This window comes from Anabas testudineus, chromosome 3 (genome assembly GCF_900324465.2).
Source record: "Anabas testudineus chromosome 3, fAnaTes1.2, whole genome shotgun sequence".
Taxonomy (NCBI): Eukaryota; Metazoa; Chordata; class Actinopteri; order Anabantiformes; family Anabantidae; genus Anabas; species Anabas testudineus.
Window position 1 is genome coordinate 3,064,659 of NC_046612.1, and position 18,758 is coordinate 3,083,416.

Here is an 18,758-nt window from a genome sequence, read left to right on the forward strand (position 1 = left end):
ATGTGCAGAGTTAACACTGTGTTTTTTGCTCCACTAGGTTTATCGCTTGTTTTAGTAGCAAAGTTAGTAGATGTCCAGAGTTTGACCACAATGCTGATCAGACAGCAAACAAACAAAGTCTGTACAAGAGTGCTTCTTTCTGATAGTTTAATTATAAAAGGCATTTTTAAGCACCAATTTGGAATAACAAACTAAAACCTCAAACTGTGTAAAACTTCAGGGAATAAATTGGATGATTTTGAAACACATGCTGGTGAAAGGTACCTGCATCACTTTTTACTATAATTGAGATGAATTAGGGCCTGACAATATTCAGAGCAAATTGAAGTAAACTGCTTGCTAGTGTTTTTCTTTCTAATGATAAAGGAATTTCATTAACAGGCAAAAGAATCTCAGTGCTTGAACTGTATGAAACACAGAGTTGAATTGCCCCTCTTGAATTAATTTGTGTAAACCAGATAAGACGGTGTGCTACAGATTTGCATTTTTCCCTTATTTTCTTTATCAACACAATTTAAATGAGGTAACATTTATGCATGAGGTGTAATTTTAAATCAGGTGTTTTCCATTAGGTAAATGTTAAAAGAGCTAAATGGCAGCAGATAAAGTGGCAGTTTTTATGGACATTACAGTTTTCCATTTCCCAGCAGCTGCTGTCTCTGCTGCCTGGGTTTATGTTATAAAGAATATCCAGTGATGCAGGTAGCTGAAAAAGCTAAAACGAACTCCATATGATCTAAAACAAGTGCGTTTTTTTATTTTGTCTTTAATATTGCTACAGGATTAAGTCCTTCTTTATGTGGGCAGCTGTACAATAAATCAGAATGCCAATAAGGAAAATTCTCTACCAAAGCTGCACACTTAAAATAAGTGAAAAGTCTTGGTTATTTGCTGCTAGTAAGATCTTGTGAGTTCATGTTAAGTTCACAGCACCAAGATTTACTTTAATCTACTATAAATGATTGAACAAAATATTTATTATATTTTATTAAATGTAAGACTTTGTCTCAATTTGACTTAAAGAATAAGATGATATAACAGTTTTTAAATGTTTAGCTTTAATAATTTAGCACATGACAAAGGCAAGATTTGTTTCTTTTAATTAGACAAAGACAAATCTGTCCCCAAAAACATCTTAAACAGGATATCATCCAAAACAAACTAACAGGGCCTTCTCTTGGAGGACGCTCATAAGTCAGACATTATTAGATCTTCTGATTCCCTACTGCTGGGTTTTAGAGGACGAGTAAACATACTGTGGTATTAACTTTATAAAATAAATGAGCTTTATCTAAATGCATGTGTCCAAGCTTAGAGATACACTCTGCAGAAGATCCACAGTAAAGTGTCTTTGTGTGAGCACCACTGTGGGGTGTCCAGGCAGAAACTTGCAGCAGACCCCCAGTGCAGCTTGAAATTTGAAGGCGTAGATGTACATTAAAAGCAGTGGCTCACAAAAGCAGAGCAGTGCCATTGATCTAAGCTGTGTGCAAAGGCAGGACTTTGGGGAAATCAGAAGCTTCATTAAAGTTTCATATTGTATTTCTGTACACTTGCAGTTTCATCTTGTGTCTCTATTTACTTAAGAGACCAAACTAAGGAAAGTTAGACTCACCCTGGGAGTTTGGATTATAAAAGCTTTTACAACACAATTGTCATGAAATTAATATTGTCATCATTTATCCATGACTGCAGTAAAGGGTTTTTATTTTGTTTAAAGCAAGCAGAAACAGTTTTTGTGCGTGTGTGTGTATGTATGTGTGTGTGTGTGTGTTCCAATAGGATGTTAGTTTAATATTAATGTTTGTTTGGCTTTAATTTTTTCCATTAGAAATATACCATCCTAATACTTGGAGAGGGATCCATTTCCAGTTATGTTTTGGCAACATGCAGTGATAAAAATCTTGATATTGCGTACTACTGCCCATGTGTGGGCACTATATCCTCCCCATGCAGTTAGGGGATGTGCCATTAGCATGTGGACCTCTGAGTGACTTTACTCTGTTTGATCATTTACGGTTGTGTGATGGTCTTGAGAATCTACCTGTCTGTATCTGCTTCTGTCTGTGTCAATCTGTCACTTTCCACTTTATTCACATTCAACCATAGTGTCACGAAACAGGCAGAATGACAGCAGATAGTCACAGTCACTCACTCTCTGTGACACACACACACACACACACACACTAGCGAGTGCACTACCAGGAGGGCATTAGTCAGCTAGGATTCCCCCTGTGCCGCAAATGATCTGTGAAAATCATACAGAAATTCTGAGCCAGACTTGAACCAACACACACACATACAAACACACAGACACACACACATTCACAAATTCAAGTATACAAAGGTGATTGCTCTTTTGCCAGATCTCATTCACACACAGATGCACACGTGGCAGAACTAAGAGACAGATAGCTTTGATAGCTGCCCAGGTTTGAAGGCCTGTTGCTGGCAGACGCTTTTAGAGAGACTGGTGGTACCTCGCTGTCTAGTTTCCTGCTGAGGCTTTTGTTCCAATATGTGGGTTGTCGTTTTATAAATGAGGTTGTCCAGGGGGAGATGAAAGGAATGGAAACAGATGAGCACTTCACAGAGCACATAACTGAATCACTGGGAACATCTCAAATAACACTACACAAATAAGTACTTCACTGCATTAGAGGAAGCTGCTTAGCCAGGTCTGACACAATATATAATTCTCAAAATCTTCTGCCAACATGTTATAGATTTGCAAATCAGTGGTCGGCTGTGTGATCAGCATTTCGCGTGTACTTCCATGTTGTGAAAAACTGTTTCGGTGCACCAGTGCATGTGACTCACAACTATGCATGGATCTGCACTTGAAAAGAGCAGTGAGTGAGATTAGTCCCGTAAATACAGCTACAGAGTTTCTGCTGCAGCCTCTCGTCTCTGTGACCGAGGGGAAGAGGTCAGCTCCTCCACACAGAGCAGGCAGCAGTGAAGAGAACAGGTGAGGAGATGAGGCTTATGACTGTACGTGGTTACACTTGATGCGTTACTAGCGGTAAAAGCAAACTTCTTGTCATTGCTGGACCTTCCATGCAGAGGAGTACACCTCGCAGCATCACCATTCCTCACACTAGGGAGGCGTTCAGTGACAGCCCAGAATTTAGGTCATCCGTGTTTCAGAGACTTTTTAAAATTTTGAAGTAGTTGAAATAATTCAGCATGGATTAGATCTGTTTTGCCATGACATGTTCACTAAGACTGGTTTTATGCAAGTACAAAATGCATAGAATAAGGTTTGTGTCTGTTTGTAACGCTTTAAAGCATGCAAGATTGTTTGGTGGCATCCTTTGCTTTGATAAATCTTTCCATGACCCTGTGAGTCACCTTTCATGTGAAAAAAGAAGTTGTAGTCTCATGCAATGTCTGCTTTGTTTGGAGCCACCTGGACAAGTTCAAGTTGCCTCTGCATGTTTGTGTGACAGTCTGTCCCCGAGCTCTAACCTTCACAAAAATGCTCTGATGTGATGCTGAGGCTGCACACACTGTGATGTAGGTCCAGATTGTGTGTTCATGCACGTGCCTGTGTGTGTGACACATCCTTCATGTGACAGCTGTGCCCTTTTCAATAGCACACTCAAAAATCAAGCATCCTTATCTACAAATTGTTTGTCTCAGATCTCTCCAGCTCAAAGTGCTTTAAATACAGTACCTCTCTTCCTCATCACATTGGCCTTGCTAAGCTCACATTTGATGGAGTTAAGGAACACAGTAGCTGAAATTACATATCCCCTCTTCTCTACAACTTGCACCACGCCTCTTTGATAAGTGTGAAGGAGAAATGCAGTGAGAGACATGAGCAAGAAAGGATGTAAAAAAGAAGGAGAGAGGTAAAATGAAAGCATTGTATTGGCTGAAATTGTTTCCATGATGTTTGAAGTCCGCAACTTTCCAATTAGGCTGCAAAGAATCGGGATTACACACACACAACCACAACTCTGCCCTGTAAGAGATAGAGGCGAGGAGGGAATAGAGAGAAACAGGGACGGTGATGAAGAGTGGAAGTGGCAGTGAGTTTTGGAAAGATGGCAGAAACCAGGGGAGAGCAGCCTCCAAGCTCGTGACAGCAGCTGAAATCCTATCCAGTGGAGGAGAAGGGAGATGACACTCCCATGAAGGAAATTCACAGGGAAAAGAGGCAAGTATAGGGAAAGAGATAAAAATGACAGAAAAGATATATAAATGCAGTGTGTGTGCGAGTCACAGCTAGAGAGAAGAAATAGCAAAACACACAGATTGTTTGGACATTTGTGCTCGTTAGAAGCTGTGATGAATAGGCAACTGTTTGGACGCTTTTGGTCAGTGTGTGTGAGCGAGTCAGCCAACAAACAGCACTTGTTTGCCCTTATTTACAGTTGTGGCCCAGTTACCAAATCCCATCCCTGCCACACATAATATTGCCAGTGTTTTGCACAGAAAAGCCGACAACATCATACAAACTAAAGGTTATTTTTAACCAGACATACTCTGCAGATATAGTGCTTTTAAAAATCTGTGTCCTGTCTGGATTTTTGTGTGCCTCAATTGGCCATTAATGCACAAGCTTTTAAGTTGTAATAACCAATAATCTTCCCCCTGCAGCAGAATCTGAGTCTTCATGTTTTTATTTTAGTTCCTCTGCTGTGTTTTTGCAGACCTTGACACACCAGTTCTGACAGTGCACCAGACCATTAGCGATGTGCGCGGTAGTTATTACCAAGAGAAGACCGTGTTCCTGCGCTGCACCGTCAACTCCAACCCTCCGGCACGATTCATCTGGAAACGTGGGAGCATGCTCATCGAACAGAGCAAGGACAATGGAGTGGACATCTACGAGCCGCTTTACACACAGGTACACATGAACATATGCAGAGCACAGACTCACTGCCAGGTGTGCAGTGCGTTAATACTGTTAAAGTATTACAGATGGGACCCAGAAAACATCAGGTCTTAGCTCAGCCTCACAGGTCTGACAAGTTTCTGCTAGTGACGAACCAGTGTCCGTGGGCTTCAAGTGAAAGTGATACTCAACTTTTCAAGAGTTTGGAGGTTCCTGTGATTTTTGTTTCCTTTAAAAAACCAGAAACACTAAATCACGTGAGTAAGTGTTAGAAATTAATTGATGTATTTATCTGCTCTAAGAAGAAGTCACCAGCATGTTCAGATAAATCCAAAGTAGTAATCAAGCATTACTTCCAAGGTAAAAGAGCAGCGAGGTGATGTAACAAAAAGCCCCGATAACACTGCCTGTTGAATATTTCACCACTGTGTGGATGCTGTTGTACTTCGGTAAGAAACCTCAATTGCTGCTATTTTAGCTGAAATATATAAATAATCTATGGTTAATTAATGATTACTAGGATTTCAAGTCATGTATCTTCCCACATTGTTAGTGTAAATAGCATCTGTGCTATTTATAAATATCAAGGAAGTTTAAGAATATTATAAAGAGATGAAATAATGGGATTTGATTAACTCTAATCCAAAAAATGCAGACATAAGTATGAAAGCATAAGTAAATACATATATATATATATATTACCTTAGATGAAAGCATCAGCAGAGAAACAAGTAAAACCAAAGAAATCAAAGACAGTCATGTCTTTATGAGGACTTCAGAGAGTAAATCCAGTACAGAAATAAATAGACCTGCACTAGGTTTAGCAAAAAGTGTTAAATACTGTTACAGTGATGGAAAATGTATTCCAATAAGATCCTGAGCTAATTTGCCAAAATACTTTTAGTGCATTATGACAGTAAAAATGGACATAGAAACACATAAACACACATTTAATCTAGATTTTTAAATCATTTTAAAGTCATTTGTCACACACTCTCTCAGTCAAGTAGAAACCAGCTCACCATCCCGTCAGTTACCTACACAACCACTCTTTTTTTTCTCCACTTATCAATCAGCCAAAACAGAACCCCCGGAGTTCAATTAGCTAAACAGCAATGCTCTTCCCAGACCTATATCCAGCTGTAGTTATGCGTCATGGTAAACGTCACACCTCTACCACTGGGATCCCAGCAGCTGTCTAAAGATAACACAATATAGTGGGAGACCTGACTAAAAGGTGGTATAATTTAATGAGTACTTGGGGTGTAGATGGATTTACTTTAGCTTTTAGTTTTCCACTGGCAATCAGATCATTTTTATTTTCCTTCTGGTCAGTTGATTATCAGGGCATGTCAGAAGTACAAACATGGTTTATGTGTGTGCATGCATGTCTGTGTGTGTACACGTTCATCACTGTGTCTGACCCTGTTTATCACTCTGCAGCTCATCAAAAATTGAAGTGAGTTTTATTCAAGATTACAACCCAGTTTAGAAAAGACTGAAATAAAAAGCTTTCACATTTCTCAGTGGTGTAATGTTTTATTGTGACATGCAATAAAAATATAAAAGTAACTGCATGTCAAAGCTTGTGTGTGTGTGGTGCAGTCGAAAAATCAGCTGTATTGATTTAAAAAAAAGGAAGTTTATGTGATTATTTTATTCATTTTTATGCAATTAATTGAGATTCCTTACCAGATAACGTTTCATGTTATGTTATGTAATGTTATGCGAACTAATAAACTATATGTATTTGTAAGAAAGGAGTGTTTTAGCATGATGCTAATATGTGTGTATTTTGTTCAATCTAGGGTGAGACCAAGGTGCTGAAGCTGAAAAATCTAAGACCCAAGGACTTTGCTGATTATACATGCCAGGTGTCCGTTCGCAATGTGTGTAACATAGAAGACAAATCTGTCACCTTCAAGCTCACAAATGCTACCAGTAAGTTCCTTGTTTGTTTGTTTTTTTGAACTCAGAAAACACGTATCTGCCTTCACTCTTAGTTTTGCACCATGTGTCTCTTTCATCTGAAAGGCCTTTTTCTTGCATGTTCATCGTTGTTTCAGGAATTTCGTGCTCTCTCATTGTTTAAATGTCTCCCATCTCTAATATAATTCTCTTCTCCTGTATCACTCTCCTTTTCCTTTCCATGTTTTTTCCTCTTCTCTTTGACTTTCCACTCAAATTTGCTCTCAGCCTTCTTCCTCGTCTGCCTCACAGTGAGCCGTATGGCCTATCTGTCTTGTTTTTCCTCTTGCTGAGAGCACATCTCTAGGCCGTCAGCTGTAATTCAGTTGTCACACTCCCTGTTATCTCCAATTCGCTCTACACCGTTCTGTCCATCTTCACACCACTGCTAGTCCACAACTCTGTTACTTACGACAACATTGTTGCTGTTGACAGCCTTGTCAGGTTTGTTACAGCTAGGCCTAGACACCACAAGGGAAAGCCCCATGTGTGAGAGGTACTTCCAAATTCAAGCTCATTTTCTTTTCTTGTCTCCCTTTCTTCCAGTATAAATGTCAGCCTAAATCATTTTATTGTAGATTGTGTTTTTAGAGCCATTGTCAGCTATATTTAATTATTTCAGTAGTATAAGCATATTCAATTGGAAGGTCCACATTTTCAACACTAATGAAAGATTTATACATAAAAGTGAGAGCACTTGCTTTATATTATGTGTCTACATGCTGAGAAGTCATTTGAAGATAAGAGGACTGTTCAGGGCTTTCTCATGTCTTCATCACGGTCAGGGGACCTGAATAAATATGCACTGATAAGGATGAAACGGCATACTTATGACTGTCTTAACTGAAAGGAAGCTGTAGGTTACAAAAGCAGCATCATAGGCAAAAGATAACCATTTAAAATATCTAAACTTAATTATTACTTCCTTAAAGCAATAGCTCATCATGCTTTCCTGCCCAAAAAAGCACTCTTATGTAGATACTCCTGACTTTTGTGTCTGTAGGTCAAATATACCTACAGACAATTAGCTTAGCTTAGCACAAAAACTTGAAATGGGCAAACCACCAATCTGACTTTGATTTAAGTCAACCTAGCACCTGCAAAGCTCCCTAGGTAACACTCTCTCCGTTTAAATACATGCATTATGTTTTTGTGTCCCTGCAAAGAAGCAACGTGGCATTACAGGAACTGAATGCAATGCAGGGAAAGACTGCTTGGGTATGCAGCATATAAATTGCTATAATAGTCATCTACAAACCCTAGGGTCAGTGGTTCAATTCCTGATTTCCTCCTGGCTACATGTCGACGTGTCCTCGAATAAGACACAGAAACCCCCGTAGTAGATCTAACATAATCGCTATCAGATTAGATTGTCCGACAACAATTTCCCTAAGGCCATCATTATTAATAACAATTAGAAAATGTTATTAGTTGTAGCTGTAGCTTATATAAAACAAACTAAATGCTTGTTACATATCACATGAGTGATAATAAACTTCTGTAATGATACCATGATAGCAGATGGTACATTTTGCATCAATATATACTTTACAAATGTTATTTTAAAGTCTGTGTGCATTAACAAATATAGTTGTAAGATAATAAATAGAAAACAAATATAGAGTAAAGGGACATTTTTGTGGTAGCCACAGGTGTTAATGACTTCACTTCTTATTTAAAGACTTTGAACTGAAAGGAGAGGTTATCGGTTGAGCAGTAAGGCCTCTTTCAGATAAGAGATAAAGCGTTTGAAGAGTCTTCTAAAGTGAGCTGAAGGTGGGGAAGATAAAGGAAGATAAAAGTCACAGAACCAACTCTGATAAAGTTAAGAGGAGAGGAAACGAAGTTTGGTATCTCTGTGAAAGACTGAGCACAAGAAATACAGTGAGTTCCTGCAGACAGATATTGAAAAAGAGGAGGAGATGAATTAGCCAGGAAACAACTGAGATGGACACAGCTTGGTGAAATGCTTTTGGAAAACAGAGTGAGCCTAATGAATTATGGTTCAGGTACAACATGGAGGACCAGCGATGGTTAATGACGGATTATGACAACAGAGTAGTTATTTTAATAAAGAACATGCCCAAATGGATCAGAGTGTCTTGATTCAGATTTGAAAACATGAATGGTGTTTGATTGTATATACAATATACTGTATTTTTGGATAATAGCTGTAATAGTGGCAAATTTGGCAGCTGGTTCCAATGTGCAAGTCAACTCATCTTTGACCTTCTGGCCCTCAGATTAATGAATTAGTTGTGAATTATCCTAAATTGTTAGGCAGTCACTATATTTGCAACAATTGTTCTGAATCAACAGGTAGGAACAGAAAAGGACCACGAGTCTTAATGCTGCTGCTCCTGTTGTGGGTGACGGGTATTCCTCATTCTCATTTCCTGTGTCCCCTTCTCCTCCCGTCTTGGACTCATGTGGCTGAGATCGATTGTATCCCGACGGCTCAGTCGATACACACACAAAGACACACAGATACCCAGCCCCCACAACAATAAGTGTCTGCCTGGCGCTGGCATAAGTGCACAGTGCCTTGCCAGAACAGCCAATCTGTCTGGACCTTACATCCACACAGAGGGATGGAAAGCACACTGCTTAGTGTATGTGTTTCTGTATGTGTGTGTGGTAGGAAAAGAAAACAGAGAAGAGAAGAAATTAGGAGGGAAGTATGATTGTACGTGTTTCTGCGTCTGTACTGTACTGTACAACAAAACTGCAAACACAATTGCTTTTTGTGGTGTATATCATTGTAATGGTGGTCAATATAATTGTTGTTTTTAGTACAGACACAGAAACGCAAGCAATTATACTTCCAATTTTTTATTTCTTTAAATTAAGCGCTTAATTTATTAATCAAAGCGACATAGCAGGAGGTGATTGGGTTGAACTGAGATAATGCAGAGGAAAGGCATACCAGAGAAGTTCCAGCAAGAACAACACTTTGGTTAAGGTTAGAAAAAGATTCTTCTCTAACCTTAACCAAATGCTGCGAGTGGCTCACCATAATAAAACTTTCAGTATGGTTATAGCCACACATAGGACTCCAGAATTTGGGTATGTGGTTTGACAGTCCTATACTGTACAAGCCTGTCAACCATAGCATCAACCTCTTTACAACTCACTTTTATTAAATAAATCTTCACTGTTTCAAAAGATTAATTTAATTGAAATCTAATTTACCCATTGATCCTATTCACTACCAAAACAAAATGACATGCACAGTTTAGTTGCAGAGGAATGTAATTTTTTAGTTGGTATGTATGGAGAAGAAAAGTAAGCAGATTAATGCCACACCCCACACTGCAACACTTCAATAAGGTAAAGAACTGCAAGTAATTTGATTTAAAAGAGCTAGCTGCTACCCACTTTTATTTAAGTGGTTAGTTAGAGGTGAGCCTAAGCATATTTCAGCCAGAACTCTCGCAGAGACAATGTACAATAAAGGGATAAAGAGGCAAAGCCGGAATAATAATGTAGAACAGGATTAGGAATTTAAATTCCAGCTACAAGACACAAATAACAACCCTTTTCAGACCTGCATAAACATAATGATGTTACATTAGAAAATCACATCTCCAGACTTAGATCATCAAAATGACATTGGAATGACAAGAGTGACAGATGGGGGAATGCTGAAAATAAAGAAAATCACAACAGAGATATAGAACAAATCAAATTAAATAGATACGTAGAGGGCAACGATGTAGAGAAATAGACAGATGGGCACAGACATGCAGATAAACAGTGAGTTGCTGCCTTGTTTTTTTTTTTTTTTTTTTTTACCCTCTGTAATATTTATCTAATGAGCGTATTTTGTTATTCCCCACTGAGCTCCCTTTTGTCCTTGTGGCATCAGTCACTGCTTAGATTAGATTCATCCAACTAGGTCACGCCATCATCGCTGATTCACCGCGCTGGGACAAGGAGATTGATTGATTTTTATATCATAATCCCAGCCTGGGATTTAAGTACGGGGGTTCTGCCTTCCAGTAACTGCCGACAGCCAAATCCCCTTCCCCTGCCTCTTATAAAAAAGGAACATGGGGGCCATGCTCCAGAGCTTGTCAGGTTATTTAAAGTGGTGGAGGACAGGAGTGGCAGGGGTAATGGAACATCTGAAGGAATCGAGCAGAACGATTGAATGAGGCCTACGTTCATGTATGTGATCTTTGGATTTGATCACATTTATTTAAAAATGACTAGAAAAATGGTGCTTAAAGAAATAAAAATGAAGAAGCCACAAATTAAAATTCTTTTTTTAGTTAATTTGTGCCTAATAATCTTTACCATATTATTCTACCTCAAAATGTTTCCTAATAATGGGCTCCTGCAGAGTTCTAGTCATTTAATCGAAGTTGTAAAACAGCCAGGTGTCTGGACAATATGGGTATAAATATAAACACTGTAGTGAATTGAAGCCCAATGAAAAAGAGCAGATTCACATTCATCTGTATCAGAGAAATAAAAAAATGCTACAGAAACTTAAACCAAATGAGCGACTGTGGCACAGTTAGGTAAAGGTGTGTGATAGAGCAGCTGTCCATGAACCACAAGGTCAGTGATTCTTCCTGGCCACATGCTCAAGCATTCCTGGACAAGCTACTGAATCTCACCTTTGGCATCTTAAATGCAGCTGTTTGTCCACAATAATTTCCCCAAGGAGATTAATTCAGTTAATATTTTTACTGTTTACTCTATAGCTGTTGATAATCTCTAAGTAAACGAATTAGTCAGTAACCATGCGGTATGGGTCCAGTCCTTTATTGATTACTGTAACTCTTATTACAGCATAACTCCAGAGTAGTGTAAACTGTACTAGCGTGCAATATATATGTTTAGATCAATAGGTGGCAAATAATGTTACATCCCTTTGAAATGTTGAGGATCAATGTGCAGTAAACCTCAGTACTTCAAAATACCTGTAGTGGGACATTCTATTTCATCTCTGCAGCCAGTCTTACATAAGGCTGTAATCCTTTTGAGAGTGTTTATGTGGAAAATAGACAAAAAAGAAATACAGGAGGGAGACAAGAAAAAGAGATCAATTGAATGCTGTTGCTTGGTTGTTCATTTTAATAATTAAATAATTGCTGTTGTATAAGTTTTCTTTATTGCCATATGCACCGATTACTAGTTATTGAATCTACATAACCTGCGAGTCCTTGCTCTATCGATGTAGTGTTAAAGGCCTTCTATTAGAAATATTACACTGTTCAGTTTGGAAACCTCACTGACATTTCTTCACTGGTCTCAAATCCAGTCCAGTCAAGGGATCAGGGTAGGGATGAACAGCCACACCATTGGCAAGAATCAGTTTTCTTGTAAGCTTGTTCTGATGATTTTTGTCTGTCCTGTGCACCCCTTGCAGGGGTCATACCCTGTTTAGTCGGTTTTGGATTTAAACTCGTAATCTGCATCTTGAATGTCCTTGGTCATTAGTCTTTAATATAAACTACACCTGGAAGATTATAGCCTGTTGGAACCAACAAAAGGTTTTTTCTCTTGTTCATGGTTAAAGAAAGTTTTAATTACTTTTGATTCCCCCACCTATTCTGGCATTTGACCCAACATTCAAATTACTGGTCTGCATCTGACTCCAAACCATATTTTTGACATGACAATGACAACCACTTCCTCCTGGTTTCCTGCTTACAAAATACAAGCACTGCTTTTACCTCAATGGTGAGTTAGTTGTAAAACAGTTAATTAAACATAACAGTTTTTAAATAATTTGATAGTTGGGGAGGGAGGGAGGAAACAAGTCTTTAAAAGTGATTATAAAACGCTGGAAGAAGGAGAACCAGTTTTGGAAAGGCTGAGGCAAGGGAAGGTAAAAAGACAGATATTGAAGATACAGAGGTGACAAACTGACAGAGAGAAAAGGAATAGAGGAAGAGAGAGGTATTTGTTACCTGGTTGTAAACTGCTGTGCTGCACATAAATCCCATTACTTTAGGAAGAGCGCTGGCTGATCCCACTGCTGCCGTCACCCACGCATCCCCAGGAAATTGAAGCTATAATTCTCAAATCCTCAGTTCCTCCACCCTTGCTTTACTTATAGTGTTCTCTCTTATGTTTTTTCCTCTTCCCAAACTCTCTTTCTACACATTTGCTCTATTTTGTTCTTGGGATGATGTGTATAAATGAGTCTCCTGTTTATTTGCTGAATAAATTGGAAATGGAAAGATTGAAGAAAAGCAAATTGTATAAAGACTGTGTGTGGTGCAGACACAACCAGGGTGATACCTTATGAAGAAAGACATTATAATAAAACGGGTATACAAGCTTGGCATATACAATCAATTAAGACATAGTGTTCCATTCACAGCTAATCTCACCAGTTTCGTAGAGTATGTTTAAATTCTTCTCAGAGTATTTAATTTCAAACAAACCATAAACTAAACTCCTGTGAAATCAGCAGCGAGTCTATAGACACAATAAAATGTTTATTTATCAGACATCTTAGATACAAACTACAAGTGTAAAAAACACTTGCAAGTGAACTATTTGCAATTTTGTGGTTTAATGCATAAATTGCTCATGACGTGCAATGTGATCTTCACAAATATTATCAAACAGTATTTCTAAGCTAATAAAACAGTCATGATCTTTTAAGTCTTTATTGAACACACTCATAAACATACTAAGCAAAACAGTTTAATAACCAAATCACTTTTGGCAGTAAGCAATAACTTTAAGCAAGCGCTTCCTATAGATGTATATGTAGAACCTCTACAACGTCCAGGAGAAACTTTTGAGGAAATGTGTTTCTCCTCCATGATGGCAAGCTCTCTAGATATGTTTTTAAGTTGGTTCATGGTTCCCTTTTTATCCCAAGTGCACTGTTGCAAACATTTAAACCTTGGTTTCATCAGTCCAGTCACGGTGGGAAATATCAGTTGTGGTGTGATGTTTTTTTTTTTTTTTTTTGGAAGAAAACACACAGCTGTACATATAGTTCAAAAAGAGAAATGTGAACCAAAGTAAACACCTAACAACCCACTAAAGTATGGTGAGATGATTTTTGATGACTTTTCTTTCTGCCTCTGGATGTAAACACCTCGCTATCATGGAAGGGAAGAGGTCAGACCACATTATCATGACCAATGTATGCAGAATTCCTGGAAATTTGAAATAGTTTTACTTTTTCTTTCCATTGTATTAGTGTCTTTGGAGCCAAGGTAGCTTAGTCCTTCTCATAGGGGAGCATACACCACAAAGCAGAAGGCGTGAAGAGACTGAATTAATCCTTCACTAGGGACTGAGATCTAGCTCTCATAAGACATTGATAATGATACATTTCATTCATCTAAACAACATAATGCATACAGGTACACATACACCAAACACTAAGTAAAACAAACTGCACTAGAAATGTAAACTAGTAAGTCTTAGTTAAATGCATCATACCTGTGATCTTGGTTCCATTTAGTCATTTGGCAGATGTCTATCAATTTACAAGTGAGGTGCAAAGCAAGCAAATGGCTAAGTGAGTTCCACTTTTACATATAACTCAGTGATAAGTGTGAGAGCTTAGACCTTTTTTTAAGCATAGTAGCAGTAGCATTATCATAGAGGATATTTCCATAATCCAATTTGACTCTATAATGTCAAGCAATTAGAACTTTTAGTTTTTACATTTACATTAAATCTTTTGGGAGATGCATTTATCCAAAGCAACTTATAAGTGAGTGACAAGGAAAGTCAAGGAGAAAACATTAAAGCAAAGTTTTTAGTCAAAAAGAACATTAACTTTTCCCTTAAGCGGGTTTTGGATCTACTTGTCTTACCTTTCTATTAAATATAACACAAGTGCACATAAGCAACATGCTGAATCTCTTGGGCCTTACTTTGAACAGTGTAATAATCAATAATGACAACATACACGACTGTGCTACAATGTACTGCCTCAATTTAATTTCACTGTAAGTGAATGTGGAAAAAAACAACAAATGACAAAGCAAAACAGTTCCCATAGAGGTTTGTTTAATGCCTAGAAAGCTCTTCAGTCCTGTAGAGTTCACTTGGCTGGTGCTGTGATTTGATACAATAGGATTTGACAGTGCTATTTATGTGCTGATTGCAGTTGTTACACCAGTGAAATTCCTTGTCAGCTTGAGAGCCATCACCAGTGAGGATAGCTAAAGAGATATCCCATTAGTGTGCGTCTTTTTGCATGTGCATTTTTGTCATCCATTTGAGAGAGTTAAAGTTGCCTTTGTGTGTGCACAGCTTAGTGTGCATTCTTGTGTTAGTAGAAAAATGCATCTGTAAACTAGTTTCCCTCTGTGCACCTCTTTCATTACATTGATTGCAATCTGTTAAAAAAAGAGATTAGATGAGAGGATGTACTGTGTGAAGTCTATTAGTGGAGTGAATTGCTTCCTGTACTCTGCAGGGTGGGTCTTTCACTGAGGATTAACTCTCTATCTCAGGGTGATAAAGTCCTGGATTCTCCTCGTTCTTGTCGTCAAGAGCCCATATGCCCTTTCCAAAATATACATTTTTGATTTGATGTAATCTTTTTGTAGTTTTGTGTCTTCTCTTGTCCATTGTGTGTTTTGTTGTTGGTAATTTTTAGTGGTCGTTTTAACCAAACCCAAAAAAAATATTAACCCTTGTGGCATGCATTGCCATTTCCACCATTATAGATTCATATGGCCTAAAATGCAGGGATCCTTATTTTGTGAATAGTTTACGCTCAGTGAACAATAATTAGTGTTAACGTTAGATGCTAACGTCATGGTTCTATTCTTTTTGAATTATTATTTTCTGTTCTCTTGATTTCAAATGGATTTTGTTATTAAGCTAGTCTGAAAAAATATTAGTGTACAAATAACTGCAAATTACTGACTTTGCATTGAGTGAAAATTAAGTTTTGCAACTCTATACTGCTTTTCACACATTGCACAAATCATGATAGTCTGTCTTTTGTGTTAGTTATGCATTCAAGCACCATGTGTTGTATTCTTTTACAACCATAAAGCATTTGAACAACAATAAGAATAACAAAAATGAGAGATGACTAGTACACAGTATTGCCAAAGCCCTTTTATTTTTGCAGTCCATTAGCGTATTAAAAGTACTTCCAATAGTAGATAGAGGTGACTGGTCAAGATGGCAGATGGTGCATTTTGCTGCCCTTCTTTCATCAGGTTGCTGTTGGTTCACCTGGTTCTCACTCAGGTTAGATTTGTTTATTTTCTACAAGCATCTAAACTTATTAGATAATATAAGCCTCTTTCATCTCGCTTCATCTACTGAATTGGAATGAATTCACATTGGCAAATAAAATAGGTGTTTACTATTGTAGCTGCAGCACTTTAGTGTGTGTGTGTGTGTGTGCGTGTGTGTGAGAGAGATGTGTCTTATTTAGTTTTTGTGCCAGAGGTGATACATTCTCCAAACAAGAAGCATATATCATGCAAATGAATTGATATACAGGGTAATTGGGAGAAAACTGTGCACCACAGTCAGTATCTAAGTGTATTGTTTGCTTTCATTTTATCTCTAAAATGACCCGGGAAATATTTTGGTAACACAGTAATGTGTCTTTATGCTTCCATATGCTAAACACCATAGACCATTCACCTGCTGCATAATTTTTTACAGCACAGCGATAAAGTAAAGCCCATCCCATGGGACACAGCAGTTTAATGAAAACTGGATACATAATTCAAAAAGTCAGGTTGACTGAGCACATTTAAAAAAATAATTCAACCTTGTTTTCCCTATTGTCTGATTTAGCTCTTATGTCTTTGCCAAATAGTTACAGGGAGAGGTACAGTTACACACACATATACAGTACATAATAGAGTTACTAACTAGAGGTTAGCAACTAAAGGCCGGTGAACCAGCTCCAGTAGAGAAACTGGGACTTGAGTGCTTTGCCTTAGGGTGGTTTTACTGTACTTGGTGGGGGATGGGGGAGCCTTTTTATTCTACTCCACCAAAAAGATTTTTGTAGTCATTCAGGGGATTTAAATAGGTGGCAATTTGGTCACAAGCTCATTTCTCTCAATGTTACCCTTCTGTCACCCCATTTATGCCTTCTGGCAAGATATGCAAAAACCTATTACAAGATGTTGCAGATAGGATTGCCATCTACAGGATGTGATCTGGTGCATTTTCAGTACTTTAAAGAGCTGAGATTTCCATTGAATTAGACGGTATACCCTTTGAAACAAGTATTTCATCATCACTAAGCTGCTCCATATAAAACAGTTCTGACCACATAAAGAGAACTTCACTGTATCATCACACATAATTTGCCTCAATCAAACCACTTCTAGTAGTTTTACAAAAAAAACTATTCCCAGTATTTTTCTAATTAAAGAGAAACTTATGTTAACTGAAAATAGAGTTTCAACATGCTCACATATCTAATCTTCTTTCTTTTTACTCTTTGTCTGTAGAATAACATCATGATTCTACTATGTTCTACCACCTAAACTATATCCAAAATTACATTTTCTTCAGTTCTACTTTGCTCTTCACCAACATTTAACATAAAAAACATGTGAGGTTTCTTTTCTTATAATAGATGACTAGTGTTGCAGCAAAATGAATAGATAGGAGTGATGATACTGTGTCACTGTGGCCTGTAAGTGCAAGTAAAACTAACATAAGAAGCTGGAAGAGCTTGTGAAACACCTGCAGCAAGGATTAAAGTCAAGTAAAATTACACACTGTACAGGCTGTGTTACCCTGACTTACCCTTATTGGCTGCTCGTGATATAAAGCTTCAGACTCTGAAAATACTCTCTGGATTTCATTTCCACACTTTATTTGGTAATTGTGCAGACAGTACACAGTGTCTGACCTGTTGTGCTCACTATCACGGTGTTTCTTTCCTCCCTCTCCTCAAGTCTTCTTCTAGATCATTAATATCTTTTTGTCCTTCATCTGCTTCAGTCTTGTCTTTTATTCTCTCCTTTCTTGCCAGTTTTGGTACTGTACCATGCGGTGCCATTGCTCCCACTACTCTGCCCTTTTTTTTAGTATTTTGAAACTTCAGGGGTCCTGTTGATCTCTGTCTGGCAACAGGATGTTTTTTTTTTCTTTTTTGCAGTTTCATTTTGGACCATCCTGTACTTCAGTCAAAGGGCATTGATGCAGTGGCTTGGAGAATATACAGGCATTTTAAGAGAGGGGCAAACAGACATGAATTACCTTTGGTTTACTTATTAGTGTTTACTGAGAGATGGTTTGGAATTCAAACATTCACGTTTTTACATATCCACACAATACATCATAGTTATGGTCAGAAAAAAAATTGATTTGTTCAGATTTGGTCATGTCTTGGGGTTTACACAGTGAGGTGATAGATCAAATTTTCCTTGTGTAGATTAAATTTAATGAGTTTTGTGGGTCTTTTACACACAAATAGGTCTTAACACATAGTCGTAACACATGCTCACTGAGAAACCTTTATTTGCATTTAGATATGACAAGTGCAGGTTTCAGCTATAATCACCAATCCTCTGCAACAGTGGCAAAGCACAAAAAAAACATGTAACCCCTAAGTAGGGGATGTGCACATGTAATCCTCTCTCCTTCTCTTTTACTCCCCTATGTCTTCCCCTTTAGCTCCCCCAATGATCCGGCTGTCAGTCAACGACACAGTGGTGGTGGATCCTGGTCAGGATGTGGTCCTAACCTGTGAGGTGATTGCAGGTTTCCCCCTGCCCACTGTGACATGGTCGCGCTACCCCGGCCCCCTTCCTCTCAGCGCCCAACTTCGAGGGGCAACGCTGATCTTGCGGGCCGTCACACCGGCTGATGCAGGCTTCTACAACTGCACAGCTGTCAACAATGTGGGAAACCCAGCTCGCAAGAACATCAATCTCGTTGTCAGGAGTAAGTAAAGCATATGCGTGCTTGTCCCCAGGGGAGAAAGGAACAGAAGGTGGAGATTTACTGGTGTACTGAG

General features: G+C 38.3%; 1 protein-coding gene across 2 annotated transcripts in view; it reads left to right on the forward strand.

Annotated features, from left to right (window-relative positions):
• Positions 1–18,758, forward strand: part of LOC113173950 (MAM domain-containing glycosylphosphatidylinositol anchor protein 1) — a 130,509-nt gene that overhangs the window by 72,852 nt on the left and 38,899 nt on the right. For both annotated transcript variants that reach the window (XM_026377555.1, XM_026377556.1), the window contains exons 5-7: positions 4,662–4,858; positions 6,655–6,787; positions 18,416–18,685. In XM_026377555.1, coding sequence (XP_026233340.1) covers positions 4,662–4,858; positions 6,655–6,787; positions 18,416–18,685 — 600 coding nt within the window. The remainder of the gene's footprint in view (positions 1–4,661; positions 4,859–6,654; positions 6,788–18,415; positions 18,686–18,758) is intronic.